This window comes from Felis catus, chromosome F1 (assembly GCF_018350175.1).
Source record: "Felis catus isolate Fca126 chromosome F1, F.catus_Fca126_mat1.0, whole genome shotgun sequence".
In the NCBI taxonomy this organism is placed as follows: Eukaryota; Metazoa; Chordata; class Mammalia; order Carnivora; family Felidae; genus Felis; species Felis catus.
In genome coordinates, this window is record NC_058384.1 from 17,184,781 (window position 1) to 17,200,392 (window position 15,612).

General features: G+C 47.6%; 1 protein-coding gene across 1 annotated transcript in view; it reads right to left on the reverse strand.

Moving 5' to 3' along the window:
* Positions 1-423: 423 nt before the first annotated feature.
* The window catches only part of TNR (tenascin R), a 409,307-nt gene continuing 394,118 nt past the window's right edge, over positions 424-15,612 (reverse strand). The window contains exons 19-23 of the mRNA XM_011290913.4: positions 12,749-12,900; positions 11,237-11,333; positions 7,190-7,351; positions 2,351-2,514; positions 424-1,430 (exon numbers count right to left, since the gene is read on the reverse strand). Of these exons, the coding sequence (XP_011289215.3) occupies positions 1,311-1,430; positions 2,351-2,514; positions 7,190-7,351; positions 11,237-11,333; positions 12,749-12,900 (695 nt within the window). The 3' untranslated portion in view covers positions 424-1,310. The remainder of the gene's footprint in view (positions 1,431-2,350; positions 2,515-7,189; positions 7,352-11,236; positions 11,334-12,748; positions 12,901-15,612) is intronic.

Sequence of the window (15,612 nt, forward strand, 5' to 3'; positions counted from 1 at the left end):
CTCATAACGTGGGAGGTGGGCCCCCAGTCCTCCCCTTTTCACCTTTGGATTTCCAGATGTAATTTCCTCTGGCACTTTTCATTTTTCCTTTCAAAGGCAGAATAATAAAAGAAGATGGAGAGAGGCTTCTCATGATGTCAACTCATTAAAGGGGTCATTCCTATTTCCCGCGGGACCAAAATAGAGAACCCCCACCCCCGCCCCCACGCCGAATTTCACCTTTTTCCAGGAATTATCAGTCAGGGGAATGGCTGGCTGGTCCTATAACTTCTCCTTCTGACTCTTATCAAGCCACCCACATTAAGGTTGAGCCTGGCTGAAGATGGGAACGAGGTCTTCTGTTTGCAATTCAGAAAAAAAAAAAAAAAAAAAAGGTCCATGGCACATAGGACCAGAAATAAGAAAACAGAGCCAGGTAGGATCTGTGTTTCCCACGGGACCTGTAATCTCAAATGGCAGATGCCTTGATTTCTACTTCTTTTGTCCTTTCCTCACTGTGTGACTCCAAAGCACTAAATCTACAACCATCTCCCCCTTTCACCCACAAAGGAAGTTGCTGTCTGTCAGACCCGAGAGAGGGGGCAGTGACTTAAGACCCTCAGGGACACAGCCACTGTACAGCCCAGGGCCAGGTGTGGGCAATGCCTTGGGAACCAGAGTCCAGAGCAAACAGTGGCTGGGCTCGTGGGGCCGTGGGCGTCTAAGGGTCGGAGGGCGGTAGGCACACGATTGATTGGGGCTGGAAAAGAGGCCACTGATCTCAGAAGGCAATAGGACACTGGGCTGGTAAGAGTGTCAGAAAATGAGAATCTTTGGCCCATTAAAAAGAACTTGGGCTGTCGGGATGCAGTGAGACTCATCTGTTTCCTCTTACGGGGAGCTGTTGGCGGAGCTCTCGTGCCGAGGCTTCTGCCGTGGGCTGGTGAGAGAACCTGGCCATCCAAGGCAGTGACCAGAGCACAAATACCTGGAAGGGAAGGGCAGCTCATAGGAGGGCAGGAAAAGAAGGCCCGTTGCCATAGCAATCTGACTCCAGGACTTGCCTTTAAATCGGTCTTTTAAAAAAATATTTCACACTTTCCCTCCTTGGTGGGAAAAGAGGGGAAGGTTCCGGATGACTGGCTGGGAGGGAGAATGGAGGCCGAGGGCCAGGCCCGGGCCAGCAGAAACCACGAGCAGCTGCGGCCTGCTTCCTCAAACACCCTTAACATGTTGCAAAGCACATTACTCTTACCCCCCACCCCTTGTTTCATATTATAAGATACAAACAGATGACAGAGAAGGTCAGCTGGCCCGCGGCCGCCCACTGCTCAGAACTGCAAGGACCGCCGTTTCCTCCCCGCCGTGAGACGGTGGCTGTAAGGGCGCATCTTCATTTCCACAAAAGGGATGGAGAGCTCGTGGCCTTTCCAATGGTACCAGTTGATCCCCTGGGAAGGAGACAGATGAGCACGTCAGTCACCGCCTCCCTCCAGAGGGAGCACCCAGCTGGAAAAGGAGGAGAACAGCAGGAGCGGGGAATCCAAGATGTGGATTTAGCCATTTTTCATTAATGTGAAGCTTTGCGGTCCGGCTCCCTCATAAGGTCAAAGGAGCGGGGTCTCTTTCCAGCTTTTCTTTCTCAACATGCCTGTGGCCTGGGGGTTCATTAGGGCTGCCCTTCAGGTCATTTCTTACTGCCAGCTCTAATGTTTTGGCTTTCAGGATTTACATGCACCAGTTATCAGTGTTGAATTTCAAAATCCCAATAGCATACAAGCATTTTGAAGAGAATAATTGTGTCTGACTGCTCACTCCTGATGGGACAGTCAGGCGGTTTCCACCTATGGTGACCCAGCATCTTGGTTTGCTCGGGGCTAAGGGGTTTCCCTCACCGCTGGCCTCTTGTTGCTAAAACTGGGAAAGTCCCAGTTGGTCCTGTTGGTCAACCCATCACTCTTCCCAGTCTGTGGACTTGTAGCCTCTAATGGGGAGGGATAGTCCAGTTTACCCTGGTGTTCTGATTTCTCCTTTCCTGGGACGCTTCTTAAGATGAAGTTGAGCCTGTAAGCCGTCCCTAAAATTGACAATCTCTCCATGGGATTGTTGGGATCATCTAGATGAGGAAACGAAATGGAATGTGACTGGTTGTCCAGGGCTTCTCCTGAGTCCAGATGCTTTTCTTTCCCTCCACTGGAGTCTACTTTGTCCTGCCCTTATTCCAGGGCCTAGGTTATCTCCCTCTTCATGATAGTCCTTTCTCAAGACTATTTTTTTTGTTATAAAGGGAGATGTAAGACCCAGTTGTGCATTTAGAACATAAAGCTTAGGGACAGTGGGTTCCACAGCCCTGGGGCAGAGCCTCACCTACCTGACTGTGCCTGGACTCTCCATATTTCCCATTGAGGTTGGTCCGGTGGCAGTTCTTGTACCACCAGGCCCCCTTGTATGACATGGCGCAGTTGGTAACTGCAACATCATTGTCTCTGTCCTCTGTGGAGAAAGGGCGTCCCTGATGATAGCTGAGGGAGTCCCCTGTAAAAAAGATGTTTTTGTAAGGCTGTCTGATTTGTCACTCTTTTGTCAGCATTTTCTGGACGTTTGACCCACTCCCAACAAACCTAGCTTCCACTTAAGGGACTTTCCGTTCACCTCCTCCCCCATTTTTACCCATTTCCTCAGCCTGGCTGTACTGAACTCATACTCCCCCTTACCCCCTGGGTCAGCAACTCTCCATGCTGCTCTCTGCTACTCATTTCCTCATCCCTCTGACCTTCTGCTAAGAGCTGTGTCCTCTCAGTTCACCTCACCACCCCTGTCTGTTTCCTCCAGGCCTGCACTGTATTCCTTTATCTTCACAGGAGATAGGCATGAGCCATGGTGACGCGACCAGTCTGGGTTACCACCATGCATCCATGGTGTGGCCTTCTCCGTGGTTTATTAGGCCTGGTCAACCCATACCCCAAACCCCACATGTGCCACAAAACATGATGCCACATGTAAACAGGGATCTCAGCAAGCTAGAATTCCTGTCCAGAGGAGAAAGCATGATGAGAAAATCTTCACCACAGCAGAGACGTGGTTGGGAAAACCAGGGCTGTATCTTGGGGAAGAGCAGGTTCAATGGGAGACAAGGGCTGTGATCACTATCTCCAAATATCTCATGGGCTACTAAGTAAAAATAAATAAATAAAGTAAATGGCGGGGGGGGGGGATATGAGGATCAGTAGGTGGAGACTGAGAGGAGGCATATTTTGGCTAAATATAGGAGGAAAAATTACCCAGCTATTGGAGCTGCTCACATATGGGACAGACTGCTTGGAGATGGGTTAAGATCTCTAGTCTTAGAGGTAAACAAAGGCTGGGTATTGTCTTGTTGGGATGTTGTGCAGGTGACTCATATGAACTGAGTAACTGAGGCAAAGGATCAAACTGTAATTAATCAAACTATTGGCTGAAATTTTGGTGGGATTTATAGTTGGATATGTCGTGAAGGGGCTCATGTTATTGAATGGACATTATTGTAGATGCTTCTGAGTTCCCTTTAAGCTGCAAGAGACCATAGTTCTGGGTCATCTGTGGCATCTGAGTCCACACTCATGGTAGCCACTCAGTGCCTCGACTGCTTCCCACCACAGCTTAGCTCTTAGGGGATGATCTTTGTTCTATGGGGAAGTTTGATCCTCTCAGGTCAGTTGGGTCACCAACTCAACATATCCTGTCTCTATCCCATCATTTTCATCTTCTGACAGTCTACAGGGGATCAGACTTTTTGTCTATTGAGAGATAATCCCACTGCCTGTAATTCATTCTTTCCCATTTCTTCTAGGTCCAGAGGAAGGCAAAAAATATTTCTTATTTTTTCTTTTTTTTGCATATATATATTTATATATTTGCATATATATATATATATATATTTAGCATTTTCAATTCCTTCAATAATAAATCATATTCATATCTTTTATCTTTAAAAATCCTTAGGGGGCACCTGGGTGGCTCAGTCAGTTAAGCGTCCGACTCTTGATTTTTGGCTCAGGTCATGATCTCACAGTTCATGAGTTGGAGCTCTGAATAACAGCATGCAGCCTGCTTGGGATTCTCTCTCTCTCTCTCTCTCTCTCTCTCTCTCTCTCTGCCCCTCTCCCACTCATGCACATGCATGCTTCTTTTTTTCTCTCCCTCTCTCTCTCAAAATAAAACATTAAAAAAAATTAAAATTCTTGGATTAGTCCTATTGTCTAGTGACCCTTTCTTTACCATCAGTTCAACTCTGTTGCCTCTGTCCACCTCATCTTCTCATCTCCCTCTTGCTCCTCTGTAATCTAGAATCTGCCCTCACTGCTGTCCAGGAACAATTCTCTCCACCTTCCACTCTGGGGTCACCTGCCGCTGTCTGGGATAGATCCCAGCATTGGTCTTTGTCTCCTCCCCAGATCTGGCTCCCCTTCCCACTTCTGCCTTATACCCACCTCATGTATTCAATTCATTGTGTGAGTCTTGGTTTTTCTCTCTCAAACCACTGTTCAGATTTATACCTTTCTCTTAATTCCTGACATTAGTCAAGTCTCCTATTATCTCCTACCAAGATTAATGCACCAGCTCATGCCAGCTGGTGTCTGTTCTTCACTCAGATTTACTTCATCCAGTTTACGGCTGTCACATTGATCTTCCTAGAAGCCCCCAAATCCCGAAGTCTCAGGACCTACCGGGACTCTCCCCTGCTCACCATAGTAAGAGGGCCCCCTTTTCTAAGGCCCTTCAGGGTCCAGCTTCACCCTACTCTCTACCAATCTTCTTTCTGTTCTTCTGAAGTCACACCTGCCCTAGGCAACAAGGACCTTCACGCCTGCCCTTCCTCCACGGTAACAGCTCCTTCCGTGACTTCTCTTCCAGGGTTTGCCTTCTCTGGACTGTTTCCCTCACCACTGGGGTCCCAGACAGATGTTGCTCCTTCTTAGGCCAATGAGCACCTAGTAAGCTGGAAGTGAGTACCATTTCTTTTGTGATTCTTTTTAAGGTTTTTAATTAAAAATGTTTTTAAGTTATTTATTTCAGCAATGTCTATACCCAACATGGGGCTCGAACTCACAACACTGAGATCAAGAGCTGGTGTCCCTTGTGGATCTTTCAAAAGAAATAGAGGGGCGCCTGGGTAGCTCAGTCAGTTAAGCGTCTGACTTCGGCTCAGGTCATGATCTCACAGTTTGTGAGGTCGAGCCCTGCGTCAGGCTCTGTGCTGACAGCTTGCCCATAGCCTGGAGCCTGCTTCAGATTTTGTGTCTCCCCCTCTCTCTGCCCCTCCCATGCTCATGCTCTGTCTCTCTCTGTCTCTCAATAATAAATAAACATTAAAAAATTGTTTTAAAGAAATAGATGTTCAGTTCATGCAGAAGCCATGTCTTATGTTTCTCTTGGGTCCCCATAACTTGTACAATGAACATCTAGGGGTTGCTCAAGAACCTCTTATTGATAACTTGATTTGGAGTTTTCAGTTCTAATCTAGAGTCCTGATTAGAGACTTGGGTTTTTATAGCCTTGAGAAATGGGGACAAGAGAAGGGGCTAAACTTGGATTGGAAGACATGGGATGGGGTATTGCCAATAGGGCCAATAAAGTGAGCAGTAAGTCAAGATAAAGGCCAGGGGAATTGGGCAATGGTAAAAGCCAGAAAGAGAAGATGACCTCTTCCCCTCTGGAGACCTCTGGTCTAGACAAAGCAATTCTACCATTGGGTAGAGTTGCGCAGAGAAGGGGGCAGACTACGTAAGTGAGGGTTTTCATCTTTTGAGGAAAATGAACTGAATATTTGAAGGGAGGGCTCACACTGTAATTAATTTTTGGTGATTGGCCAATTTGCCGGCAGAATTTTCCCGTGAGACGTGAGAGTACAATGTGGAACAACAGTCCCGCCCCCCATGGGACCCAGTAGCAAGACAGAGCTGCAGTAAAGTCAGCGGTGGCTGGGCCGATGGAGGCAGAGAGAGGCAGAGGCCTGGAGCAGGTGAAGAAGGGGAGGAAGGTGGGACATGGGAGCAACCGGAAGGGGTTGCTTTCCTTCCTATGGGGAGGGTAAGAGCTGCTTTTCTGCAGGTGCAATTCTACTCTTAGGGAGTGGATGGTATCAGATTTTTTTTGAAATGGTTTAGTCTGATGTCTTGTTTAGCACACTCCATTTCAATGGCGATTTTATGCCCAAAGTGTGGCAAATTGGAATTTTTGTTAGGGGCACTTCAGGCAGATCCGACTGACTGCCATTGGGAATAATCACCACTGTGAACAATAGCAAAGCGTGTCTTCCTGTGGAGTAACAATACCTGGCTGAGAAGAGAAATAATTGGACAGAGGCAGTAATTGGAAGGGCAACACCTTGCTGATTTTCTTAATTCCAAGAGGCATAAAAATGCTGCTAAAATTATACACTAGCATTTAGCTCTAAGATTGGAGTTAATGAAAGGACCAATAACTCCGTGTACCGAACAGTAGAATATTTGGCAAAACAGGTCTTATGAAATGTGCTATAATAGAACCCAGGAAACAGATTGGCAAAGCCTAAGAAGGAGACTGGATATTATGTTCTGATAAAACTATTAATGCAACAGAACTCATAGAGATGGTTGTTCTACTTAGTAGAGATGTCATAAAAATCTATATAGGAAACGTGACCGTGTACTTGGTTCTTGTGGAGGAATGAAAAGAAATGTGGCCAGCGAGGTTCATTCCAGTGCTCTTGTTTGCACCCGATGAAGGCAGGACTGCTGATAGGAGGGGGTCATCTCAGAACGTATGGAGGGATCTGCTTTGTCTCCATTAGTTGCAAGACGGTTTTCCTAGATGTCGTCGCAGGGGGAATTTCTAGCCAGACAATAGCTGATTATGCTCTCATTGGATAAGAGCCCATATTGATTAATCTGGACAAGAAAAATAATCCTTTGCCCTCACATGGCACTTTTTTTCTTTTAAACTTTGAAAGTATTTTCACTGCATTGATAGCATTTTTTTTTTTTCCTGACTACTCTGTGCAGTAGGGCAGGCATCATTATTATGATTTTCCAGATGAGGAAACTGAAGTCCTTAGAAATTGACTGCAGGTCACCTGAGTGGCTCTGGACAACCGGGACCAGCACCTGGGACTCCTGGCCCTCTGCCCTCACTGTGGCTAGCAGGGAATTCGCACACGCCTTGGGGTCTGTCTGCTTGGGGGCCGGGGTACCTGCGGTGCCATTGTAGACTCCCAGGCGCAGTTTGTACAGGTTTCTGCCGTCCTCCACAGAGAACTTGTCATAGTAGGCGAAGGCGGCGTCCTGGCCGTCACGCATGTCCACACGCAGCTCGTAGCGGCCCTGGGATGTGATCCTGTGTATGTTATCCAGCCCTGGGGAGAAGAGCAGAGAATGCAGGGGCTTTGGAAAGGGGAGGGAGAATGGGACTGTGGCCTCAGACGGATGTTATAGAGGAGGAGGGGGAGCCCTCAGGCCTTCTCAGGTCATTTACCAAACAGATCTTGCTAGACTCAGAAATTTTTCCTGCAAAAAGACAAGCCCTGGTCTGCTGATGGGTTTCTACCACGGGTCAGCTCGGGGGTCCTCACACCCTGTCTTGACCCAGTTACGGACAAACCTTGAGCTTCGGGACTCCTGGCCCCGTCCTCTTCCACCTTCTACTTCAAACCGTGTTGTTGGGTGAAAATGATAAAAGGCATTAATTACATGGGCTTAAATCCTTGGTGTGAGTGGTAGGGAGTCAGAGAAGGTGAAGAGAGGTAAAGAAACTGATCAGAGGAGTTCAGGACCGGCACTAGGGGCCCAGGAGAGCTAGACATCTTACCATCGTCCAGTGGCCTGCAAAAGTGGTTCTGTTACCTTGCCCTTCCCTGTCTCAGCCTCCAGTCCTCCTGGGCTGCCCTGGTCAGCTCAGGGGATATAGCCATCTGCCCCCTGACCACAGTCCCTTTCTGTCTAATCTACCTGCTACAGCTTGCATTGCCCCCTCTGCACTGGTTTCTGGGTGGCTATGTTCCCCCATATGCTTCTCTTTGGGCTCTAAGCTTCCCAGGCCTTGGTCTGATGGATTCTCATAAGGTGCAAACCTCTGTGAGCCCACATGCTCCACAGCAATGTTTTCTCATATATATTCCCTTGTCTGCTTGCCCTGGCTGGCTGTGCTCTGGGACTTTCTGGTTTTGACCCACCTGTCCAGACTTTGAACCACTCAGCTTGCACTGCTGGTGATGTCTGAGTCCTCCTGATTTCTATCTGCCTACTGAACCGAGGTCCTCTTGCTTGGCTGTCATATCTGATCTCTATCTATCACACACCATCATGAGAATGAAAGAATCGAGGGGATGGAAGGGAATTTAGACATTGCTTAGGTTTATCTCTTTGTGGAAAAGGAGGTTGAAATCCACACAGGCGAAATGATTGGCTGAGGGCCACCTGGATCTTTCTGCTTCCCTCTCCTCTTTGAGATTTAAAGCTTTACGTTGATTATAAGCTGAGGGCTGTTTGCTGGGGTGCTGACCCACAACCTACCCTAGACTCGTGCTTGTGTGGTGTAGTGGATCCTGGGTGTGCCTGCCCGGATGCCCTCAGTAGATGGTGGACCTATCCCCCAGCTGCTAGATGTCTTGGCTGGTAACAACTCACAGCTACCTTCTTCTTGGATAATAACACTTGACCAAACAGGAGTCACTTCCTCCTGGCAGCTACACTCTCCCTCCCCCCTGCCTTGAAGCAGACTTTCATTAATGCCTAATGTGGGGGTACAAAATGTCAGCCCCCTTGTCCTAGTGGGGACCGACTCTGCGAAGCAATTCATGTTCCAGCACTCATGCTCCCCCGAGGACGAGACTGAAGATTGTCTCCCACCACAACCACAGTTTTGCGTATTTCCCCTGCTCTATCTTGCTTCCTCCGTTCCCCTGCCCCTAAGAGCACTCACCCAGTAAATCACTTAAACAAGACTCCTTGTCTCTGGCTCTGCTTCTAGGGAACCCAACTTAAGATATAAACCATGGGTCACAGTTACCCTCAACCTGAGTATTGCTGCCAAACTATATCTCACCAGGCCATGCCTCTGTTCAAGAGCCCTCACTGGCTCCCTATTACCTATGGCATTAAGTCAAGACTTTTCTTCCCAGCCTTAGGTACCATAATGTGCCTTCATTCAACCCACCTAACCTCATTTTCTTCTTTCCCTGACCTGCACCTTTCCTCTCAGTGGATGGTTTCTTTACTCTTGCGTTTGTGTCTGTCAGAAGGATCCTTGCCTTACCTCTTTTTTTGTCCCCTTCCTTCCTGCTTCTTTTGACTCATCTGTCGGCACCTCCTCCACACAGCTGACCCCTCCCCTCTCTGAGTATCTGTGGCCTTCTCCTTGGTATTTGGTGGGTTTATAGTGTTTCTCTGTGTGGGATGGCCTTTCTCACCATATGAGAAATACTTTGGGAATAAGGGCTACTAAATAACCTTAAACATATAGGGAGAAAGGTATTTCCAAATTCTATTTCTTCCTTAATAGGTGAAGGAGGAACCTTAACTCTAATCCTAACCTTGACTCCCAGTCTCTGTTTGGTTCTAGTGCTTGGTGGTGAGCCCCCAACACTTTTTAATCTTTGTTTGTACCACACCCAGCAGCATCAGCCTTGAGGGCCCCGTATTTAACTGTCATTTAATCATATTAATATTGTTTCCTTTTCGTTGTGTTAATGTTTAAGTCTCCTTTTTATTTTTGGCACATGATAACTAGCTTGCCATTTTGGGCAATGCTATTAAGTTTCTTCCCCCAAACAGTAGATTTAACTAAATAAAGCAAGCGATACAGAGGGAATTTAAGTGTGTGGTAGTTTAGCTACTTCACAGATTATGCAAGAATTGTGGAAGCGGTGTTAAGTGCCTGAGGTCTGGGGAACACGAACCCTGTCTGCCGAGCCCACGGATTTGTGTGCATTGCACTGGCCTCCCAAGCTGTATGGAAACTTCTAGAAGGTAAAAATACTTCCTATTCACTTGACTTGTCTCTCAATGTTCTTACCTTGTAGTTTTATTACCTACATCAGCAAACATAGATCTGGGCATCTAATAGGTACTCAATAAATTCTTATCATTAATTGACTGATTGATACCTATACATTAAGTACCTACTCTCTCAGCCACCATAACAGGCAATGAATGGGATTAAAAGAGGACTATGATGTGGTCCTAGTGCTGAAAGAACTTTACACAGTATAGTCAAGAGAGACAGAGAGGAAAATGGACACTGTGCTTTGGGCCCACAGAAGAGGGAGTGGATGGGGGTGGGGGTGGGGAGAGGGGTGGGGTGCCTAGTGGCGGGGAGCAGTCTCTGGAGGTAGATTAGAGAGGGCCTTGACCTTAGCTAAGGTGTTTGGCTTTCACCTGGTGGTGATGAGTCATTGAAAGGGTTTACAAATGAGGTTAACCACTGCTCCGATTTTGGGTGAGGGAGCCGGCCATGTGACGATGGAAGGGCAGGGAGGTCGGGTGGGGGGCTGTCATGCGAGCAGCCAGGAGAAAGACAGTGAGGCCCCGTGAGACGGTGATGGGGACACAGAAAGGAGACCACAGCTGTGGAACCCGGTTGTTTGCCTGTCCCCCTGCCTTCCCGTACACATCACTGTGAAAATCTAACCAAGCGGGAGATGGAGGCAATAGATGGGCCACTTTCTGGGATTGGCACCGCGGCCAGCTGCGTGGATGGGGTGCGGATTCACCTTCACACACCGGTTCGGTTCTCAATCTACGCCTCCTGCTTGTGTCAGACCCCTGGGAGATTGCAGGTCACTTCCAATGCCACTCTCATGTTTTCCCTTCCCTCACCAAGTCAGGTGATCACATTCCTCCAGGGAGCTGGGGCAGGGCAACCGCCTCGGTTCTCTCCTGACCAGCAGGCTGGCCCACCAGCGCCTGGCTTCTGAGAGGTGACGGGCCAGCTCGCTGTGTCCCCCGCCCCCTCCCCCACCAGGTGGCTTACTTCCTCTATAGTTGCCTCATGTCAAGACCCATCAGCATAAGAGACTATTAATGAGGATGGGAAGAGACAGAGCAAAGAGGAAAACACCACAATAAGATAAAAACAGATCAATAGTGGAGCCAAACAGAGCAAGAGGTACTGAAAGCAATTCACGAGCTGTCAGCTTCTCAACAGCCACAGCGTTTCCGATAATCCCAGACGGACACACAAAGGAGAGAGATGGACGAGAAGCCAGAGCAGGGCTCCGAGGGAAAGCACAAAGGAGGATTACCCAGCCAAAACTCATCCTCCAGGTTCCCGAAGCCAACACGGTACTCAGCCCATTTCCGGAAAAAATCGGTTTGGCCATTCTGCCGTCTCTGGAATACCTGTGAGGGAGAAAGGGGGGAAAAAGTGATACTAAGAAAAGAAACTCTCAAGAGTAAAACTGCTATAACCGAGTTTTGTATCTGCTGCGACAAAGACGCTCAGATGAAGAGCACTGCAGTACAGAGCCCGGTGTTGGCACAGCACTCTTGTTGGACGTACTGGGAGCTCTTCTCCTGAAGTGCAGAGGCCCCTGATGAATAGGCCAGGGTGTGATGTTGACACTAATTTGCACCCCTGCGATACACAAGGGACTCAGGATACATATCAAGCCCCCAGATAGGCAAGGGAAACAGGCTTGGCTCTCCAATTAATCTTTTTGCGGCAGAGTGTAGAGGAAAGCATTTCGCACCCAAAGAACGGGACCAACTTCAAATCAGCTAGTAACTGTCATCATCCCATTGCAGGCAAAGCAACAACATATCGTTCGCTTTCCGAGCTGTTTAAGTGCTAATTTCATTTAACCTCCAATGCATCAGCCTCGGCTTCAATTTCCAATTATGCTTTAAGAAGGAGGCACAAATATGTCAGAAACATAAAAGAAAATGTCTCCCTAGAGTAGCTTATGAGCACAGCCACCATTTAACTCCATTAAAAAACTATCCATTCTGCACCAAGAAAAATCCAGTGCTGTGTGTTAGCAGCCGAAGGTGGGGAGAGGGGGGGCGGGGGGGGGGCTGGTTTGGGGAGGGGGCCCTGTGAGCACGCAGGGATTGAGCTAATGCTGGGCTGCTTTGGGGCCAGGTTGTGGGAACTCTCCCATCCGTCTTATGGTGAGCTGCACTGATAGGTGGGGACATCTGTGAGACTGTCCTTTGTCTTCTCTTGGTGTTACCCTAGTAGACTCGGAAGGAGGGTGTCTGGCTTTTCCTGAACACTGGTGCTTCTTGAAGGCTGTGACAGCTCTGGGGAAGAACCAGGGAGGCCAGGGAAGGGTGGGGCAGGGGAGGCCTTTGTAACTAGAGCCGGCTATCCAGGCTCCGCCCCTCATCTGCCCCTCCATTTACTCTTCCCATAGACCTCCCCATTGAGGCTCCCCTGCTCCTGCAGAGGGCCCTTCTCCTACAGAGGAACCACCCCTTCTTTTCCTACAGCCTACAGCAGGCGAGACCCTTGGACTTATCTGACCACTACTCCCTTTCCCCGGCACTCTGGAACCATATTCCTGGGGCTCCTACACTGGGTCAGGTCACTGCAGTCTGCGGCCTCAATATCTTCTTCCTTCCAGTGCTTGGCCAAACCTATGCCTGGGCTACTGAGCAAGGGCCCAGAGGCAACAAAGAGCCCCAAGATGGACAGGTGAGGGGTGGATGAAGAATGGCCAGAGGATGGTGAAATTTGGATCCGTAGGCGCTGATCCAGATGGATGAGACACCAAGGATGTTTGTGTACGTGGAGAACAGCCACATGTACTTACAATCCAGCCACCCCCATCGGTGGTCATATCGCAGTACACCTGTAACTTCCGGCTTAGCTCTCCATTGAGGAAGATGGTGTAAACCCCACTCAGAGTGTCTCCATTCATCAAATGCTGGGCACAGTCTTGAGGATGAGGAAACACCCGGCCCCCTGCATAGGAAAAGAGGCAATTTCCAGAAAGGGTCCTTTCTCCTACTATGCATAATGGACCCTTGGGTTGGAGAAGGTTGTGGAGGGCCTCGTGGCACTTTGTCAAGAGCTGTAAGAAATCCTCGCTGAATCTCAAACAGTGTGTGGGAACCCTGCATCATCCTGCATCCCCCCTCTTTAACTGATGTCGGATTTATTAAACAACATACAGTTTTATGGGATCTGAGGGCCAAAGATCTGGATTCACGGTCTCGCTCTTTCACTTACCTATTTGTTTGGCTTTAGGCAGATGGCCTGACTTCCCTGGGTATCAGTTTTCTTGTCAGTGAAATGGGGATAATAAAAATATCTCCCCCCCCCCCTTAAGAGTGAATGTGTGTTAATGTAGCTAGTGGGGTTACTCAGGTGCTGATTACAGATGCACGGGCCACAAGAAATCACTGTAGAGCCCACCCTTCAAAAGGATGAGAGGCAGTAAGCAAAACCTTCTGCCATCCTCACACCAGCATGAAGAAATGCCCGAACAAGCTCTGCGTTAACAAGATGGATCTCTACTCCTCAAGCAAAATAATCTCCTGATTGGACTAAACAATCAAATGGCCATGTTTTACAGTTCAGTGTTAAGTTTGAGGAAAGGGCAGGGGAGACAAATCACTGCTCATCTTTCAGAGAGAACAGCCCAATTTGTAGGACAATATCTAATTAGCTGAAAGAGAAGCTTAAATCATGTATCTTGAAGAGCTTAGCTTCAGGGCAAATTTTAATACTTAGCAGACAAGCCAAGAAGCAGAGATCCCACCGGAGATTTCTGGACTGAAGGAGTGGATCGGGCAAGCACAAGGAAGAGCGTGCCGCGTAAGGAAAAGTGGTTCTGGTGCTCTGTAAATACAATGATGTTCAGGGTCCATGGAGTGCAGTTGATGTGGTTTTGCATCCTTGAATTGTAGCAGTTATGAGGAGCCTGGGTAGGGACCTCACGTATCACTCACTACCGTGTCCCCTAGTGGCGGGCTCGGTGCACTACAGGTGTGACAGAGGGCCACTTGGAGTCAGCTGAGGGGTCAGAGCAAGTGGACAGCATAATGCCACACAGGGAAGGTGATGTAATATCCTCACTGAACACTCTGGTCATCTAAGGCTCCTGTCACAGATCATCTGTGAAGCATCCTGTGTTAGGAAGAGGTCACTGGGATTCAGGGGATGTGCTAACTCCTAGCACAGGAACTGTCCAGCTTGCTGTCATACCACGGTCAAGGGGCACTGCCATTTAAGGTAGTTTAGAACAAGGGGACCTCCTCCTTCAGACACATTTGTACCAGGGAGTAACAATACATTTCTATAAAACTTATACATGACAAAGTGCGTTTTATTTCTATTTGATTCTTGCAAGAAACTTGGAGAGAAAGGCTGATTGTTATAGATCAACTGGATTGTTATTTTTCAGACAAAGAAACTGTACTCAGGAAGATCACACAACTTCCACTGGTCGCGTGAACTCAAGTGTTGAGACCCCAAGTCGAGTACTCCCTACAGTTGACTAAATGGAATGTCACATAGGCATACAGTTCACACGATCTACATCTATCCATACAGCAAAGGATTAATTGATGTCTGTATTTATCTTATAAACATATAAAGCCCCAAAGGTTAAAGTTACCTCAGGAAGTTCTATGTTCAAATTAAACATATTTATCCCCCAAACTGATTTTCTTAAATAGCTGAGGAAAAGCTCTTAACTTTCGTCTCCAGCATGTCTTAGAGCCTGATTGGAGTTCTTGACTCCACATATTTCTAGAGGTTACAATTATGTTTCAGGGGACAGGTGTAAGCGAGCACTTCCCCTCTCCCTGTTGCTTCGGGAGCACTGTGATTATGTCTTGGCTTCTGGGCCTTTCTCCACCTGGTCTCTGCAGCAACCAGCCTGTCTTCCTTCCCTTCTCCACTCTTCCCTCATTGCCTGACTTTCTTGCTTGAGAAGATCAGCACAGAACGTTCTTGGCCATCAGCTCGCTCCTACCTCATGTGTTAAATAGTCCTTTTTCCCTGGGGCCCCTGGCTGGCTCAGTCGGTTAAGCATCCGACTTCTGCTCAGGTCATGATCTCACAGTTTGTGGGTTTGTGGGTTTGAGCCCCACATCGCGCCCTGTGCTAACAGCTCAGAGCCTGAAGTATGCTTCTGTTTCTGTGTCTCCCTTGCTCTCTGCCCCACCCCCACTCATGCTCTGTCTCTCTCAAAAATAATAAACATTAAACATTTTTTAATAAAATAAAATAAAATAAATAAAAATAAAAAAATAGTTCTTTTTCCATGATCAACTTAGTTCCTTAAAGAGGCCAGAGCTCCCATTTTTTTTGCCAATATCCAATGTGTCCCCAACAGAACATCTTCCCCCAACCCTCATACAAATACGCATCTAAAATACAACCAAACTTCAGGATAGGTAAATAAATGATGTTATACAGGTTTCTTCACCTTGATGATGTTGATTATTTAATATTTGTTAATACTAAAGTTAGTGATACTTTAAAAAGGCTCAAACACATTAGTTGCTTTAAAGGTAGATCTACCAAAAATAAATATAGTGAACTGAGATGAATTTTCCCTGGAGAAGTTTTGAAACATCTGAAAGACTGTCATATAAAAAAGGGTTTCATGTTTTTTAAGTCAGAAAATGGGAATAAAATCAACTTGAGAAAACGTGGATTTAAGCA